The following is a 17,785-nucleotide window of genomic DNA, read 5'->3' as shown; positions in this document are numbered from 1 at the left end:
CTTTAGTTTACAAGGATCTGATGATTTTGCAACTGAAAAGCTGCATTTGTGTGTCATGATACTAGACTATACAACAGTTACGATTTATCAATTGACAGAAAATGTATTACCAGTAAAAAAAAAAAAAAAAAAACAGTCAAAAGATCCTGTATCCCTATCATCTTTCATGTGAGACTTTGCGGCCCTGCTCATTTTTTGTTGGAGAAAGCCATTTTGAAACTTTTACTTTGGCACCAAATCAGCATTTTTTTTAAAAAACTGTTTATAATCAAAACAATTCATAATTTTAAGAATGTTTTATTAGATTGATCGATAAACAAAGATGAGCAAGTCGCAGCCCTCATTTTAAGCTGATCGTATACTAACAAATGCTAATGTGACAGCTTGTCCCCTCATTCTCATGCATCCTTCTGTTTCCTGCTAAGCATCTGTGCTTATGTATGTGGGAGTGCTAACGTCTGCATGTGTGCCAGTGTGTATGTGTGAGTGTGTGTGCGTCTGTATGCAGGACTAGTGTCCTCCGGCCTCCCTCCTTCCCTCTCCTCAGCTCTTATGAATCGATGATCATGTGGTGTAAGGGAGATAGATGGCCCCCAGCTCCATCTTGTCTCCTCTAATTGTAAAATATTAGTTACATTAGACTCTGGCCCATGATTAATGGAACTTATTTGGAAGGTGGACTCTCACTCTCGCACACATGCTTTCTTTCTCCCTCTCTTCCTCTCTCTTGGTTACCACTGGTCTCCAAAGTCTCTTCTCTTGAAAGAATTGAGTGATTTCACTTAAAGCAGACAAATAGGCTTCCCCCCAACGGTAGGGAAAGTGAAGGCGAAAAAAAGACAGGAAGAAAAGAGGAGGAGAAGGAGAGGAAATAAGGAAGGGAGATAAAAAAACGAGGGGAGAGCTTATGAGAGAGGATAAATAACAGCTCTACAGGGAGAGGTCTTAAAAAGTTGTGGTGGTTGGATCTAAAGGGATTTAAGCTCCTTGGTAGATAATTCAAAGTTAGATTATTCTGCATGCAGGATCACATTTGCAAAATGCAAAACATGATCAAGTCCTGATCGTGTTTACAGGCTGATCTCTGTGAAAAAAGAGATATTCTAGTCTAATGCTAATGTTACCTGCCTCGCAAAATGCATCCGCAGAGGAGTTGATAAGTTCAGCTACACACACATAAACACACAAACACACATACACACACACACAGGCCATGCGATGGTGGTGTTTCTGTTTAACCATTCCTCTCTTCCTATTTGCACAAATTGTAAGTCCTTGAGGAGCACCTGGCCAAGGCAATGTGACACATACTAACACATGCCCAGGACTCAAGTGTGTGTGTGTGTGTGTGTGTGTGTGTGTGTGTGTGTGTGTACTGATAACATTTGCTGTTCTTCAGCTGCAGCTTGTTTCACTTTCAAGTGCTACCAGCAAACCCACATACATGATGAGCAAGAGTGGTGAGAGGAAAGGTTCTTGCACATCTGTCTCTCTGTCAGTGTCATTGAACTTGAAGTATTTCATGTTTTCAAAAAATGTTTATAGTTATCATTGTGATATCTTATTGATTTACATTACATGACTGACATGATTACTGCTGTGTGTTTGTCGCCTCTCTTGCGTTAAGCGTTGTCATTTTGCATCAGGTCAAACTTCATGTCAATGCCTGTCTTCAGAACAACATATCTGGGGCGGTGGTTAGCTCAGTTGGTAGAGCAGCCGCCCCATGTGTTGACGCAGCAGTCCTCACTGCAGGTGGCCCTGGTTTGAATCCCGCATCGAGCGGCCCTTTCCTGCATGTCGTTCCCGCCCTCTCTGCCTCCCCATTCCATGTCTCTTTCTCCACTGTGCTTTCCATTAAAAAGGCGAAAAATCCCCCCAAAAATACTTTAAAAAGAACAAAATATCTCTGTCTTCCAGGATGAAGATGACAAAAGAAATACTTCTCGCAGTAGAACCCTCCGCTTTAGTCTCTGATCCCTGATTTAGTTGGATTCGTCCTTTCTGGCACATTTTCCAAACTTTATTTTTCAGTGTGTTAATGAGCAGCAGAAAACAATTTGTATAAGTTTTCTCTAAAAGTTTGGCCTTTGTCCTCCTGCTTGCTAATTGCAAACAAATCACTAAATATGTAACAATTAGAAAAGTTTTAGAATGTGCTATTCCTAAAGCACCGGAAACCTGATTTGTGTTGTATTTTCACAGAATTTAAACAGTTTCAGTTATTTTCCACAGCCACTTGACTCAGTCAGAAAAGAAATACACAGATCACTCAGAGTTTGATGATGAGTGTATGTGGTGTTGTTTAATACAAAACAATGTAGCACAATTAACACAGGTGTCATGTGTTTATGCTATAAACTGGATTTATGGTTGTCAGATGAATGTAGTGGGGATATTGTCCTTGGATCACTGGGCACAAAATTACAGGGAAAATTCCTAACAGCAAATTAAAATGTACTATTTTCTTCCCCATGTTTCTTTCCTCTTTGTCTATTTTTATTATATAAAATGCTGCTTGATCCCCAAACACTATGATTATCTCTAATTTTCAGATTAAATGTTGCAAAACATATTTTTACTATTGTCTTTCTTAGATTTGTATGTGTGCAGTCATTGGTCACAGTCTTAACAAAAAATAAAACATTGTTTGAATCAGTTGACCCACTGGTCCCTGATGGGGCTCCTGGCAAAGAGGGAAATTACTGGTTTTCACCATAATTTCATCAATAAGTAACGCAATGACAGGATGTGTGACTCTTTTAGTTGTGGTTTTCAAACATTTTCTGTAATAAACAAAGACAACTCTTATCCTGTGTCTGCGTGAAGAGCGCTGCCCTAGATCTGTTGATTCTATTGGTGCAAAAAGGAAATGCAGGATCATGTCACTGCCACAGCTGTTGAGTGGCTATATGGCTCCAGTGTGTCCTACTACAGGCCTCATGTTTCATCATATATTTCAATTTTATTATTTCCCATCTTTCTGCCTCTGTACCTTTGGTCCGGTGTCTTATTCAGACTTTTTGGCTGTAAAATATGAAGAATGATAACTGTATTAAAAAAACGTGCTCAAACAACAGGTTATCTCACTGGTGCTTCAAGCTTTTGATCAGTTCTGGTGTACTCAGGTTATCAGAGTGTTTGGTTCAATCACTCGTTTTCTCCAGGTAAAGGTATTTATAATGTAAATAATTATAGTGTTTTTGTTCTGTAGTTTCTAACTGTTTCCCTAACTTCTCTGTGTTGTCACTGAGTGTTGAGGTCAGAAGAAGTTCATGGTGATTAATGCAGCAGAGCAGCCGATGCTCTTTGTGTCAGAATGTGAGTGAAAGGCAGGTGGCCGGCATATCCATCAACCCCCACCGCTCTCCATTTTTCCTTTTCTCTTCCTCTTCATTGCTGAGAAACACTGATGACAGCTTACACGTGCACGCACACACACACACACACACACACACACACACACACACACACACACACACAGACATACACACACACACACTCTGTCTGTTTGCAACGGCAGGTCAGCTGCATATTGCGCGTCGCTCGGCTCAGCAGGAAACATGAGGCAAAGTTTGGCGTCTGGCCTGCACACTCACACACACACACACACACAGATGCTGATGTGGTGGGGGAGTCAGCAAACAGATGAATGCAAACAAGTTTTTCACTTAGAAGCAAGAAAATGTGGGTAAGTGAACAATTGAGCACTGAAGAGTAATGAGATACAAATGAGTGGTTGAGTGTTTAGGTGGGGGTGCAGTGGTGAGCACGGCCTTTCATCCCAGGATCTAAAGATTGATACAGATTTTCTGGCTACTCTTTATTGCCCGGAGGATGTGAATGTGTGTTTCTCAATATGTAATCCGCGTGATATAGAGTGGTAACTGTCCACTCAGTGTCAGTGTCCAGTGTCTTGAGCAGAATTTCCACTTACATTGCTTTTCTAGACGTATTGGCCACTCAGAGTACTTTACACTTCAGTATGCCACAGTCACACATTCATACAGCACATCCATACACACTCTTACACTGAGAGAAACAGGAGGAGTCCCTCTGGTTATAGACAACCTGCTCCTGAGCCACAGTTACAGTACATTGAATAAGAGAAATTGATTCTTTAAATTTGTATTAGAGAGTCAATGATAGAGTGATTGTGTGAAAGAGAGGAAGTATGTTTCAGTGAATAGGTGAATGAATGAGTCAGACGTGCAAGCGAGGGATGAGCGAACAGAATGACTGAGTGAATAAACGAGAGAAAACAGGTGTGAATGAATGTGAAGCAATGAGAGAGCGTGAGCTACGATGCCACTGAGTCATTCACCGAATGTGAACACAGAGGAGTGAATGAGTGTGCATGAAGGAAACTTTGAGCATAAGCATAAAAAAACAAAACAAAAAAACGAACAACAGAAGACTCTGGAAAGAAGTGAAAATAGAACAAGAGATGAAGACAGAGAGGAAGGAGCTGCTATTTTGGGTTCTTATTAACAGGTCCTACTGGTGCAGCAATTAATAATCTAGTTCAGTATTTAACATGGGACCTGGTCCCTGGTGGGGACGTTTTAGCTGGCTTTGATGCTGAAAGAGCCCCCCCTCCCCTTCCCCAACTCTCCCCCCACAGTTCCTTTCCTCTCCTTAAGTGCCTCCCTTGGTGTTATTTGTGTGTTGGTTTTTCTTTAGTTAAGCTTAGAAACAGACCAAATTGTTATTCCCCAAACTTCAGGCCAATTTTCCATCAACACGGCAGCTCGTTGAGGGAAATGCTCTTAATTCATCAGAGGGAGTCTAGAGAAGGATAAATTCCCTTCAGGCTGTTTGAAGTAATGTAAATGTATTTATTTTTGGAGGGGGTTGGGGATGGCAAAAAAAAATTAAAAAATCAAATAAATAAGTATAACATAATATATATGTTTGAAATTATGGTATTATACAGTTGTATTAAAAAGTTTGGTCATCCCTGGGAAAATATATTGATAAATAAACAATTGTTAATCCTCTCTTATGTAACTCAAAGAAAGAACAGATACATGAAGTAACAGCATTCTGGCTGGTACAAACATTTGGGCACCCTATCACTATTTTTGCAAGATATTCAACAGCTTTCAGTTGGAGGGAATTTTCACCCACTCTTCTCTTCCAACAGATCATTTCAACTGCAGAGATATTTAGAGGCTGCTTTGCACATCTAACATGTTAATGATCCATACATCCCACAGATTTTCAATAATGGTCGGGGCAAGGGACTGTGAGGGCCAATCCAATACAGTTTGAGTTGTTAGGGCACATTGTCCTGTTGCAGAACTCAGACTTAGTCCTGGCGTGGCACAGTGATACAGTGGTTATCACAACTGCCTTTCAACAAGAAAGTTCTGGGTTGAATTCCTAGGCCTGGGGCCTTTTTGTGACCCCTGCACAGTACTATAGACTGTTCATATATATGGATAGCTAAGCCGCATTTCCACTGTGAGAGTTCCTGGTAATGAGAGGTGGTAGGAACTTTACAGCAAAAAATAACTAAAAGATCCACACACCATTACATTCCCATAAGGATATTTATTAAAGCAGAAGTAAGCGATATTTTTGTGTTAATATAAGTCTTAAATAGTTATATCTTCCGACAGCAATCACTTACATAGAGTGTTTGGACCGAAACACGGGTCTGTCAGTCACTCTGCTCTGCTCTGAGCCGAGGAGAAAACTTTTCTCGTATCCTACAATTTTTATCCAATGAGGAGAGAGAACGGCATGAAGGGCTGTGTGTGCAGCCAAGGGATGCGCGTGAATGTGGTGATGTAGGGACGAGGACTGTTATGGTGCGTTCAAGGCAGCCCGTAACTCGTGTTTTTCCGACCTGTGAAGTCGTACCAGTTCGATCGTTTTACACCCTCTTTGATAAATGAGGCCCCTGGCCCTGTAAAATGACCCCAGAGTTCCTGCAGTGGGAACATCCCTATGGACAGAAATCAGTATTTCACTGACTATGTATGCTGGGCAGAGAACATCGAGTTTGCGGTTAATATGACTACTAATCTTTGTTAACTTGTCTCTGATAACTTGTGAATCAGACATTTTTACAAACAGCCAAATAATTTTTGCAGTGGTGTTCTCCTCTCCATAACTAAGGCAGTGAACACTAAGGGGACTAAAACCATTGCACAGCAGCCTCGGGTTCATGTCATCCCTTCTCTCTCTCCCTGACCTTCCTGTCTTACTATATTCTGTTGAAAAATGCACAAAAAATAACCAAAAAATCTAAAATAAAATAAGGCATTAAACTGGATAAAGAGTAAATTTAGAAATTCTGGTAGGCAACAATAACACTGACACATGCACATGTATGTACACACATATGACATGTCACTGACAGGCAAGCAAATGAAACATACCGTTACCATGATTAAAATCACAGATTTCTCTGGTTTGAAATTTACAGGAAACACTTGTGATAAAGTAAGTACACAACTCAAAAATGTGTAACATTGTTGTAGTCATTTTAGACTTTTTAAAGTGGAAAAAGTTACATGAGAAATAAGATGAAGAAGTGGAGATGACACCTCTGATATGGACCTACATTTTGTTTGTTATTTTTGTGAAATAAATAGACACCTAACTACATCCAACATATACATGCATGCAGACTACTAGACAGATGGTTTAGCACATTTAATTGCTCACGCCCTCTGTGTGTCTCTGTACTGTACGTCCCCCTCTCTCTTTATATCTGTATCTTTGTCTATCTCTTACTCTGTCTTTGTCGTGTCATTTTAATGGCTTACATAAATAGTCCTCAGCTTAATTTTGTTTACAAGCTTCTGCTCTACACTTGTGTGTGTGCTTCATTTTTACATTTGTAACTTACTGTGCATTATAGAAAATGGATACATGAATGTATTTCAATCAGTAAAGGGTTATACAAGAAATAAAAGGAAGTAGATCATCATAGGCAGTGATCAAGTGATATGAAGTTAGTAGAAGAGCTCAGTGGGTAGGAAGGTTTTGATTAAAGAGGGGTCAAGTGGTGTGAGGTCGAAATTCTGATTCCATTTTTGATATTGCTTATCGATCCAATTCATCATCGATTCTCATTGGGTGAGGGAATAGTCAGAAAAGAGAAGAAAAGAAAAATTGGTTTGTTTGCATTAATGGTGCTAACATTAACAAAGTAGACAGGGCTACCTGGAGAGTTTAACACTAGAACCGGCGCCAAGACGTTCTGACAGACCGTCTGGGTGTTTCGTATGACAGCTATAGACCACTGCGACCTGCTGCCAGCTGTCGTCACAGGAGCTATTACAATGTTTCGATTTTGTGGTTTTCGTGCGACTGTATTTTTCTGTATTTTTTCATATAACAGTCGTTTTTACATGTGGATCGCGAGTGAGCGAACGAAAGAGAGAGAAAGCAAGCACAAGTGAAAAGACACTGGGTGCGCACCAGATTTCATGTAGCTACCAGCAAAACCTGAAACAAGTTGGTTGCAAATGAAGAGAGGAAAAACACACAAAGAATATACATGTTTATGTCCAGGAGACTTTATCCCGGACTCATGATGAGAGCAAGGGAGGATCGGATGGTGGCACAGGTTTAGCGATGAGGAAACTGTCACCGTCAGCTGCACATCTGTCAGCAGGTATTCTCCGCACTGACACTGCACAAACTTTATTTGGTGAGGACTAGATGTTGATTTTGTGAACAGTGACATTGTTGGATAAAAACACTAAAGCGCCATACTGTATATTCTCACCCTCATTCATTCATTCATTCAATGATTGTTGAATTGATTAATCTCTCAGCTGCTGTCCAGTCCAGTACAATCACCAGTCTCTGTGGGTGTGTAGGCCACATCATCTCTCGAACAACCTGGAGTTTATAAACTAAAGGCTCACAAAAATAACAACCCAGTAAACAGTGACATTGACTCTTGACATGAGGGCAGCGCTATCATACAGATGCAGATGTGTATCAGGTTACACACAGTACACGCCCCTGTGTGCTGGTGCACTCTACCCCCACACTTTAGAGCACTTCTGCCATGACACTGTTTCATTCATTCTGAACCAGAAGTGTGCGCATTTGCAAAGAAAGCAGATCCGATAAGCTGAATCGTTAAAGGGATAGTTCAACATTTTGGCGAATTGGCCCATAATATAATCCCTATAGTCATAGCAGTAGGTTTGTTACCTTTATTTGTCAGTGCAAGCTATTTTTAGAACCGCCGAGCGGCGAGCTGCTCAGAGCTACGCTACAGAGGCTCATGGAATTTCTTGGTTTCCCTCATCAAATACAGAATCCAACAACTCCATAACACTATCGTGGACAAGTTGTGACCTGCACATTCACCACGTTGATAGAATAATGGAACGTTATGAGATGGTGTCGTTTTAGAGGTAAATTCATGCAAAACCGCTGATGCGCGTTGCCTTCAGGGACAGTTTTTCTGCAAGCAGTCTCTGTATTTACCTCGAAAACAACTCTGTCTCGTAACATTCCGTTATTATCTCATAGCATGGTGAATGTGCAGGTCACAACTTGTCCACAAGAGCGTTTTGGAGTTGTTGGATTGTGTATTTGATGAGTTTGATGAGGGAAACCAACTAATCTCATGAGCCTCCGTAGCGTAGCTCTGAGCAGCTCGCGGCTGCGCTCGGCCATTCTAAAAATAGCTTGCACCGACAAATAATGGTAACGAACCTACTGCTATGACTATAGGGATTATGGCAATGGGCCAAATTGCCAAAATGTTGAACTATCCCTTTAAGCAGGCATGCAAACGGTCCCAAGGAATTGATCCCTGATTGGATAAAGACAAGAATCCAGTGGAGTTAAAGACCCCCTCCCATTAAAATCGTGTTTTTCGTGCTTTTCACATGTTCCTGTGGCATTTTTCTTGTGTTAGAGCACATATCAGCAGAAAAGGAAGTGCAAAATTGCATTTCTGAGTTTTTCTGCCTTCAAATTGCTGTGAACCAATGGCAGACGCAAACTGGCAGTTTCAGGGAGACTGGAGCTGACGTGTCACAGCTCCAGGGGAGGGCACTAGTGCTACAAGCTCCCGCCCCGTTCTGCATCTGGCTCAGAGGTGAAAGGCTTGACAGCTCAGTGCAGCTGTCAAGGTATAACAGGTATAGCTCACCTGGTTGAGCAGCTTGCACCGTGAGCAAGGACTATGTTCCAGTCTGGGATCGAATTCCAGTGTGGAGTTTTACGCTAAACGCACAGAATCTGTAATTGTACAATGTCCAGCTGTTAGCGAGCGACAAGGAGGTGGCTGGGCGGGTGCAGAGCAGCGCAGTCTCCGCCCACCCTCCAGAGGCGCATTGCTAATGAGCTGGTTTTAAAATGACCAAAAAGGGTCGCGGGAGGGGGACTTTAAGGGAGCAGGAACTAGGACCAGGGTTTCTGCTAGAAAAAATTGGTACCGGACAACGTGACCGGCAGGTTTTCAATTTGCCGGACAAATGTTTGAAATTACGGTCAAATATTATCTGAATTTATTGAGCTTAAAATGATAAATGATATGCAGGCTATAAGAATGATATCAAGGCATGTCAATGTATAATCTTTTTTAGTGGTACAACAGATCGTTGTTGAACTGTGATCTGTTCGGATCGTTCTCCACGGATCGGCACGCAAGTGGTCCGCGGATCAGTTGATGAAAAAAAAGAGGTGTGTAGTGTGGAAACATTTAGGCTTTTAAGATTTGCTTGTTTCGACATGTCCAACCTCTCCAGTTATTGTTGTTGTACAGTACTGCATGGTGCATGCTTTGTCAGAGTAAATGAAACAAATGCGACAGGTTTAGTTCTGCGTGAAAAAAGAAAAAGTTTCGTTCCAAATAGGCCTGGCCTAGACATTCATAAAAAATAATGTTCAGTTTTTCTAATATAAAATGACATGTGGAAATTGCCTATTTTACATTTTGACCAGAAGGGTTAAAAAATACTGGACTTTGGCAGATTTTACCAGTCCGGTAATTGCCGGATAACGGCTATGGACCTCGTCGTTTTGACTCAACTCTTACTGAGCTTCATTTCTGTGTTTTTCTGGAAACAGAACCTGTCAAATGTTGGTGTGTGTCATGAATTCAAAACACAAAGACATCACCCTCCTGCACTCACACACATAACCCCCCCTCTACCTGTGTCGTGTGTCCCCAGGCTTCTCCCTTTTATTCTTGTATGTTTCACATCCACTAACACACACTCATAAACACACATACAATTGTGCATATAATCACATTTACCAAACACTCGCATATAGAAACACATGAAAGGATGTGAACACATGCAAACCCACGCATACACAAGCATACAAAAAAACAATACCACACACACACACACACACACACACACACATGTTCAGAGGCGCATAAAGATTAGGAACAGTGTGTTGGCATCCAACCAAAAGCAGCCGTCCTTAAATGCCATTTGATGCCAGCACTGCCATCTGTTGCAATCCTAAGATAGCTCCTCATACAAGACACAAAGCAACACAACACCTTTGCTGAGATACACATGTATTCTTCACACACAGGCTACAAACCATTCAGTCTAAGAGCTGTAAGTAACAATATTGATACAATAACTGTCTCTCTCCTGTCCTTCATGTTACTTCTCACTGTCCAATAGAGAAGACAAGAGGAAAGAGAGAGAAAGAAAAAGGTTTTCCCAGCTGACGATCATATATTTGAATGTTAGGTTAGGGTAATCTAAGAACAGAGCCAATATTATTTTACTATGAAATGTACATGAACATTATAACGATATGAAACAAAACAACAAGACACCACAGGAGGAAGAAAAGGAGCCTGAACCCAGAGGGAAAGTAGATGAGAGATGGAGAAGTCCATCTTTAGTTGACCTTTGGCAGTGTGTGTGTGTGTGTGTGTGTGTGTGTGTGTGTGTGTGTGTGTGTGTGTGTGTGTGTGTGTGATAATTACAGTGGGCTAGGGGGGTTACTGTGGAGTGGGGGGGTTGGGGAAATGCATGTGTGACAGGTGGAACATGAGCATGTTTGTGGCAGTGGTGTGATTCTGTACGTCTATACACACACAAACCAGCACACACACACACACACACAAACACACACACACAGACACACACACACACACAGACACACATGCTGAATCCTCTCCTCTTGCCCTCCTCTCCACTCCCCCCCAACCCACCCACCCCACCCCTTTTCCTCTGATCTCCATGCAGAGGGCCTTCGGGGGTTAATTAACAGGCTTAGATAATACCACACTAATGAAAACAAGACCACTGTTTCTCCTCTCTCTTCCTGTTTGTCTCGTTCTCTTTTTCTCTGTGTCTTTATTCCTCTGTCCATGCTTCTTTTTCCTTTCCTTCATACAGTCTTAGAGGTTTGCAGCACAACGACCTACCCAGTGTGAAAACTTAGTAAAACCATAAAGGACAAATGACTTGGAGCAAAGGAAACATCACGATACACAACTTGTACAATGTCACTGGTGAGAACAAAGTTGGAGGTATAAATGTGGGTAAAAAGGAGGGAGGTTGGCAACTAGAATAAAGTTAGATGAGGGGAAGATTAAGATGCATACAAAAAGGTATGGTTAAATCTTTGTTTATTCTAGTCTTATTGGTTTAGGTTATGATAGGATCTGGGCGACAAGCTTTAATTGCGGCTCCACGATTTTTCAGCATTTATGTGAGATCTAATTCTACTTTTTAGGGCACACTTTGATACTGCACATCAGCATCAGATGTGAGTTGTCAACAGCAGAGCCATGTTCAGGACACACATCCTTTTTATGGCAGTGTTTGAAAACTGTGTCACAAAAGCCCAGCAAGGCCTATCCCATTCCAAACGCCACCCAAAAATGCATCCTGCATTTCCTGGCCAGCCTATCCAAAGACTCACTGCGTGCCAGTAATGAATCACTCTTCAAAAAGAGACTAAAACAGACTCTGCATGTAAAACAGAAGCTGAGGATAAATAGGAAATTCTCCATGAACCAGTATCAATTTGTTTAGAACAAATCACCCAAGGGATCTGGCCCCTGAATTTGGACTCAGCTCATGTTATTGCCAAAAATGTAAAAAAAAAAAAAAAAGAACAGGTTGCTTCCCAGATTTTCTCAAGTGGGTTTATAAAACAACAAGGCAACAAAGTATTTGCATAAAGTTATGGAAAGGTTGTAAATTTGGTTGAAAGTTTACAAAATAAGAAGCAGATCTAAAATGCCAGAAGTGAAACAGTAAATCATTACAGGAACTCATTAGAAGAAGGTGACGGAGTGACAGAGAGAAGTGTGACAGAGAACAGATGGATGAAAACAGACAGAAAAGAGTGGTAGAAAAAGGTTAATTTGACAGAGTGGTGGTTAATATGTTGCTGCTGGGCAACGGTCAGCATGTAAGCAGCTTTGGTTACTGGCACAGACCAGAGGACGTGGATTAATGATGGAAAGTCCGGCCTTTCACAGTAGCTGGACATGTGGATTGTTAATATGAGGGTGTGTGTGTGTGTGCGAGAGTGTGTGCAGGAAAGAGAAACACTCTCTTTAATTTTTAATCCAAAACAAAGTGTGGCCTGTGTGTCTCTAAGTTGCTCTGCAGAAGTCAATTTCAATCTCAACACTAACTCAAGTTTATACATCCTATCCAAACTTTTTTCAAGCCATGCAGTTCAGTTCACACTCCCTCTGTTTTTATCTTAACATCTCCCCTGAGATAAAAACCCGGCTTGATTTGTATTTATTTAGTCCGTGGAGACAAGCAGTGAGTAAAGCAGGGGGAGGGAGAGAGAAAAAACAAACAAACAAACAAATAAAAAAAATAGAGGAAGAAAGAAAAAGTTGAATTGTTTGGGGGCATAACTCACTCTCCCTAAGTGTAAAATGGGATGAGATATTCTGCCTCTTGGACTTAACGTAATGTAAGAGAGTGTGAAATTAAACTGCACACGAATAAAAGGGACCCTTCATTGTGTGCCGCAGACTAGCTTATCTGGAAATTCAGACAACTGGAACATCCAAAGCCTCCAAACTTGTAGCAATCTCCTTTGTCTGGCTCTGAAGCAAACAATGTAATATCAGAAAGCCAGAGAGGCTCCAAAGCCTGTGTCAGATTGCCAAACACAAAGTAGCTGCTTCCTGCGTTGCCTCGTTGCATCCTCGCATTGCTCCTGCGTGTGCGCTCGCGTGTATGTGTGTGTGTGTGTCCAGCTTTATACAGTTTAGTAGACTGTGCACTCACTCCCTACTAACCCAACGTAAGTGTGTGTGTGTGTGTGTGCCAGTGAGTGCTTCAAATAGAATGTTTCCTCTTTAATTCCTGGCCTTTTACCTATTTATATTCCCTGCACCTACATATCCCCGTGCTTCTTTGAAACCCTCTATGTTAATTTGATTTAGAGCATCTCAAATTGAATAAGAGATACAGGGGGAAAAAAAGACGGTAACTGCAAATGTACTGTTATTAATAACCTAAAGTACTAGACAGGGCTCAAACACTCTCCCTTCATTCTGCCCTCCCACTTCCTTCCTCCCTCCCTCTCCATTCCGCCCTCTCTCTCTCTCTCTTTCTGTCTGTGAGTGAGTGAACTAAGTGAAGTGGGTTATGATGGCAGTGTAATCGGCATCCCTCAAACAAACGGCTGGTGCTATTAAGGGCCATTGTGTTTGCTGCAGTGATGATCAGATTCAATCTAGGGAGAACATTTTGTGCCGGAGCTGTGGCAAGGTGGGGAGATAGAGAAAAATACCTCGGCTCATTCTGCTCCGCTATTGTGTTCAGGGGACTAGATGTATGCACGCTCTTCAAAAGATGCATATCGACTCGGGGAGCTGCAAAAGTTTAGTTCAAATGAATTTGTGGGGAGCTGTCTGACTGCAGAGAGCGAGGCGAGTTATTAAATGTCGGGTAATGTTTTGAGGATGTATTTGTATCAATAAGGAGCCGGAGCGGTGCTGCTGGGGTGGTGCAGATGAGAAAATCACTTTGCTTCTCCTCTTTGTCCTCAAATTTACCCTCTTCTACCAGTCTGCGTTCTTCAGTCTTATCCTTCATTGTGTTAATACACTTTTATAAGAGCAAGTAGAAGCCTGAAGGCCTCAGAGGTTGACTTGCTGTTTGAAGGTTCCCAGGGTCAATGTGGGGTTACAGTTAGGTTTGGATTCATCAGCCTGCTGCTGCTGCTGCTGCTGCTGCCTCTTCACGTGGAATTTGCATGAGCCTCTAGGTGGCAAGTGGCAATGGTTATCTGTCTGTATTTCATGTGTCGGACTGTATGTGAATGTAGAAGCGACACAGCAGAGATATTTATTTATTTATAGGTTCTGACCTTGTCACTCGCCACAAGCAAACATTAAGCTCACCAGTGCAGTTGGGTGGGGTGGGGTGGGGTGGGGGGGTGGGGGTAATAAAACTCCTCCAATGGGAGCAAAGACTCTGAGCCCACAGGTTGATGCTTGAATCGATGTGGGGCTTTTGAAATGCTTTATGAGCAGCAGTAGCAAGGGCAGCACTGATGGAGTAGCTTTGAGGTTTGCAGGCCAAAACACAACAGGTAATTTATAGTATGGTGAGGAGGAATCTTATCAGTCTGGAAACAGTACTTTTTATACTTTACATGGCAAAGTAACAATAAGTAGGACTGTGCCCGTGGATTTTTAGTTCTTATTGTTGGTAAATGGTATTCCCCACAGACCACAGATATAACAATCATCATATATCCTACAGTTAGGCTAAATCATTCAGTTAATGACATGCCGTCCATGTCAGGTGGGTGCTGCCATCCTTAGAAGAAATTAATTACACAATGCCAGTGAGGAGTTCTACTATCATATGATGCTTGTCTCAAAATACAGCTCCAAGCTATATGACCTTGTGGAGTGGAGTCTTTGACCACTCGGAACAATGCAGAGCCACTTTTGATGTCATTTGAAAGGTGGTGATAAGGAAATAATATCCCAACACAATACAGGGAGGGAAGGACTGAAAGTTGCAAGTTTTTATAAAACTGTTTTTGTAGATGGATTCAACACACTTGGTTGACTTAGCTTTAAGGATTCACACATACACAGTTTGCATTTAAATAGTCTATTGAACTTCCAATGGGTATCCATTTCACCAATATGCTTATATGACATCTGTTACTGTAACAGATCAGTGCCTCTCTTACATACAAACTGTTTACCCAGAGGCCCCTGCTCTGTATTCATCCGCCTATGCTTTAAATTGAAACTTTCTATGCTTTCTATAAGAGAGAATGTCTGACTGGACAAATCGCTTCTACATAGTGGCATGATGACATTTCCATGACTTCTTCTGGTTTTGATTAAAATGTTTATCTTCTTTCTCTGTTTCTGTCTCCAGGCTCGAGACCCTTCAAGTGCAGTTACTGCCCCTACAGCGCCTCCCAAAAGGGCAACCTGAAGACTCACGTGCTGTGCGTGCACCGCATGCCCTTTGACAACGCCCAGTACCCCGACCGACGCTTCAAACGCTCCCGCGCCGAGTCCGACGCCCTAGACAAGAGCCCCAACCATGCTTTCAGCGGTGTTACATCCAATCAACCAATAATGGAAGTAGATGGAGACCAGGGGGAGTAATGCTGCGCCGTTTGCCAACAAGGCCTCATCTTGTCAACAGGAGTGAAACCGCAGAGGGGCAGGGTTGATCTAATTACATCAGCGGAGGTTGTTGGACGATGCGTTATTTGAAATGTCATAGATTTGCATCATGGACAAACGCTCCCTGACGCACAACTCATCTCCAACAGAACTGTGCTGAAAACTTTGACCAAACAACAACAGTACCGGAGAGATCGACTGACCGACTGACCGAGAGACAAACTGAACTTCCTACATTACTGTATAAACAAAAAGTAAATATACTATGTGGGTTTTAGACGTCTGTGGACATTTACCAAGATTATAATCTATGTGTTTGTGATAAGGTGATTCAGCATTTTTGTTTGTCTTTTTTTTCTAACTACAGTGGATCATGTGCAAGAGTAGAGGGAGAAGAGGGTTAATGAAATCACAGTTTTCAGACAAATCATGGAGGACAGAGGCCATGAAGCAGGAGGGAAACCGGATGAACTTATCTAAAATCATTAGAGATTTTTCTCCAAAAATAATGCTTTTATCAGAAAAATGATCCATGTAAACGATTTAGTCGAACAGTTACTGTATGGAGGATGGAGGAGGATATGGAGGGGGGGAGAGGAGGAGGAGGAGGCGTCTTGAATGCACACCACCGCCATTGCCACCCTAGAACATAACACCAGTGGCTGCCATTTTTTTCTCCCAGTGCAATTGATGAGCACTGTATGTGTGTGTATGTGTTGCAGGGTGAGTGGCGGTGATGGTGCTGTGTGTGTGTGTTGGGGATGGAGGGGGGGGGGGGGGCATTGGTGCCAGCCTGACTGGGGCTGTCATCGCAGAGGAAATCAATTAAACAACAACACACACACTCGCACACACACAATCATACACTCAGGCTCGTACAGTGGTAACCCAACTCTGGACTCTCCGCCAGGGGGTCAAGTTGAGTCCCACCAGCTGGACGGAGCCCCTGAAGTCACCTCTCTCTCTCCCTCTCTCTCTCTCTCTCCTCCATCCTTCCCTTCACTCTCACTCATTCCTACTAAAATAAGCCCCGTCAGAACGGACAAGAAAACACAACACAAATCAATCAGCGGCATATTCTTGGGCATCCATTAGCCAACGTCAGGGCTCGTTTGGCTCCGGGTTTTTGTCAATGCAACGTCTGGACGTCACCTCACAGGCTCCATGCGAGAGGAGGACGGGAAGTTTCAACTGATTGCGATTTAGCTTGCGCCGCTTTGATGATGACAGATGACGGTTTTACAGTGGGGGGGTGGGAATCAGATATAACCGGCTGTGCATATAGAGAAAGGTGCGTGGCATCCACCTTGAAAATTGGACCGAGATGTTTGTAGAAGAAGCAGGAATAATATCCTGTTCAGATGAGGGTCAGACATGATGAAAAAGTAGATAATCATTCACTTTACCCCACTTTATGTATCTAATTATACTACCTATTCTATAAACAATGGGTTTCAAAAGTTGTTTGTTTATTTTCAAAGGAGGCATTCTTTGTGCATAGTAGTGTTATTTTTTATTCATATGGGTTTTACTCCTGAGGGGGGAAATGTAACATAAAACATTGAGAAACATTGTTTTGATCTTGTAAAAGTTGAACTTGATTGTTTTAAGGGCAGAAAAGTATCAGCTCTGATTGTACTTTGTTGTGTTGGCAGCTGTTGGTTACTACTGGGCAAGGAGAATAAGAAAGTATGGGGCTTTGTGTGGTATTGGTGTTGGGGTATTTGGGGGTTGAGGAGTGGGGGTGGGGGGCTGCTAATGTTTTTCTGATAAAGAGAAATGATCCGGACTATAAGAAAGTCAATATCTTCCGACGCAAACACGCATGCAGCGATGGGAAGGGCTAAACTCTTAAAACCCCTGGGTCTTAGTGCCACAGCTCTTCCTAAAGGAGTTTACAGTCCAACACAATGCACACATGTGCACGCACACAGATACACACACACACATACACATGCACATGATCAACAATAACAACAACTACAGGGTAAGAAATACAATCCTGCTGCGTTCATGGAGGGGAGAGCAGAGACACAGAAAGAGAGCGGAAGTGTGGAAGAAAGAATAAAAAGTATGTGCACATGGCTTGTTAGAGGAAGTTCAATATTCTGCTGCACTGCTGTAATTGTGGGTTTAATTGTGTTACTACATTTTGAACTTTTGAGCCTGACAGGAAACTACAAT

At 42.2% G+C, this 17,785-nt stretch overlaps 1 protein-coding gene across 1 annotated transcript in view; it reads left to right on the top strand.

Annotated features, from left to right (window-relative positions):
* Window positions 1–15,641, top strand: part of znf536 (zinc finger protein 536) — a 115,085-nt gene extending 99,444 nt beyond the window's left edge. The window contains 2 exon segments of the mRNA XM_085767663.1: window positions 15,345–15,565; window positions 15,567–15,641. Coding sequence (XP_085623789.1) covers window positions 15,345–15,565; window positions 15,567–15,626 — 281 coding nt within the window. The 3' untranslated portion in view covers window positions 15,627–15,641.
* Window positions 15,642–17,785: the final 2,144 nt, after the last annotated feature.

Source organism: Trachurus japonicus, chromosome 3 (assembly GCF_045865225.1).
Source record: "Trachurus japonicus isolate A0001 chromosome 3, Traja_1.0".
NCBI classification, from domain to species: Eukaryota; Metazoa; Chordata; class Actinopteri; order Carangiformes; family Carangidae; genus Trachurus; species Trachurus japonicus.
Note: the sequence above shows the minus strand (reverse complement) of the source record. Positions and strands in the feature narration are given on the sequence as shown.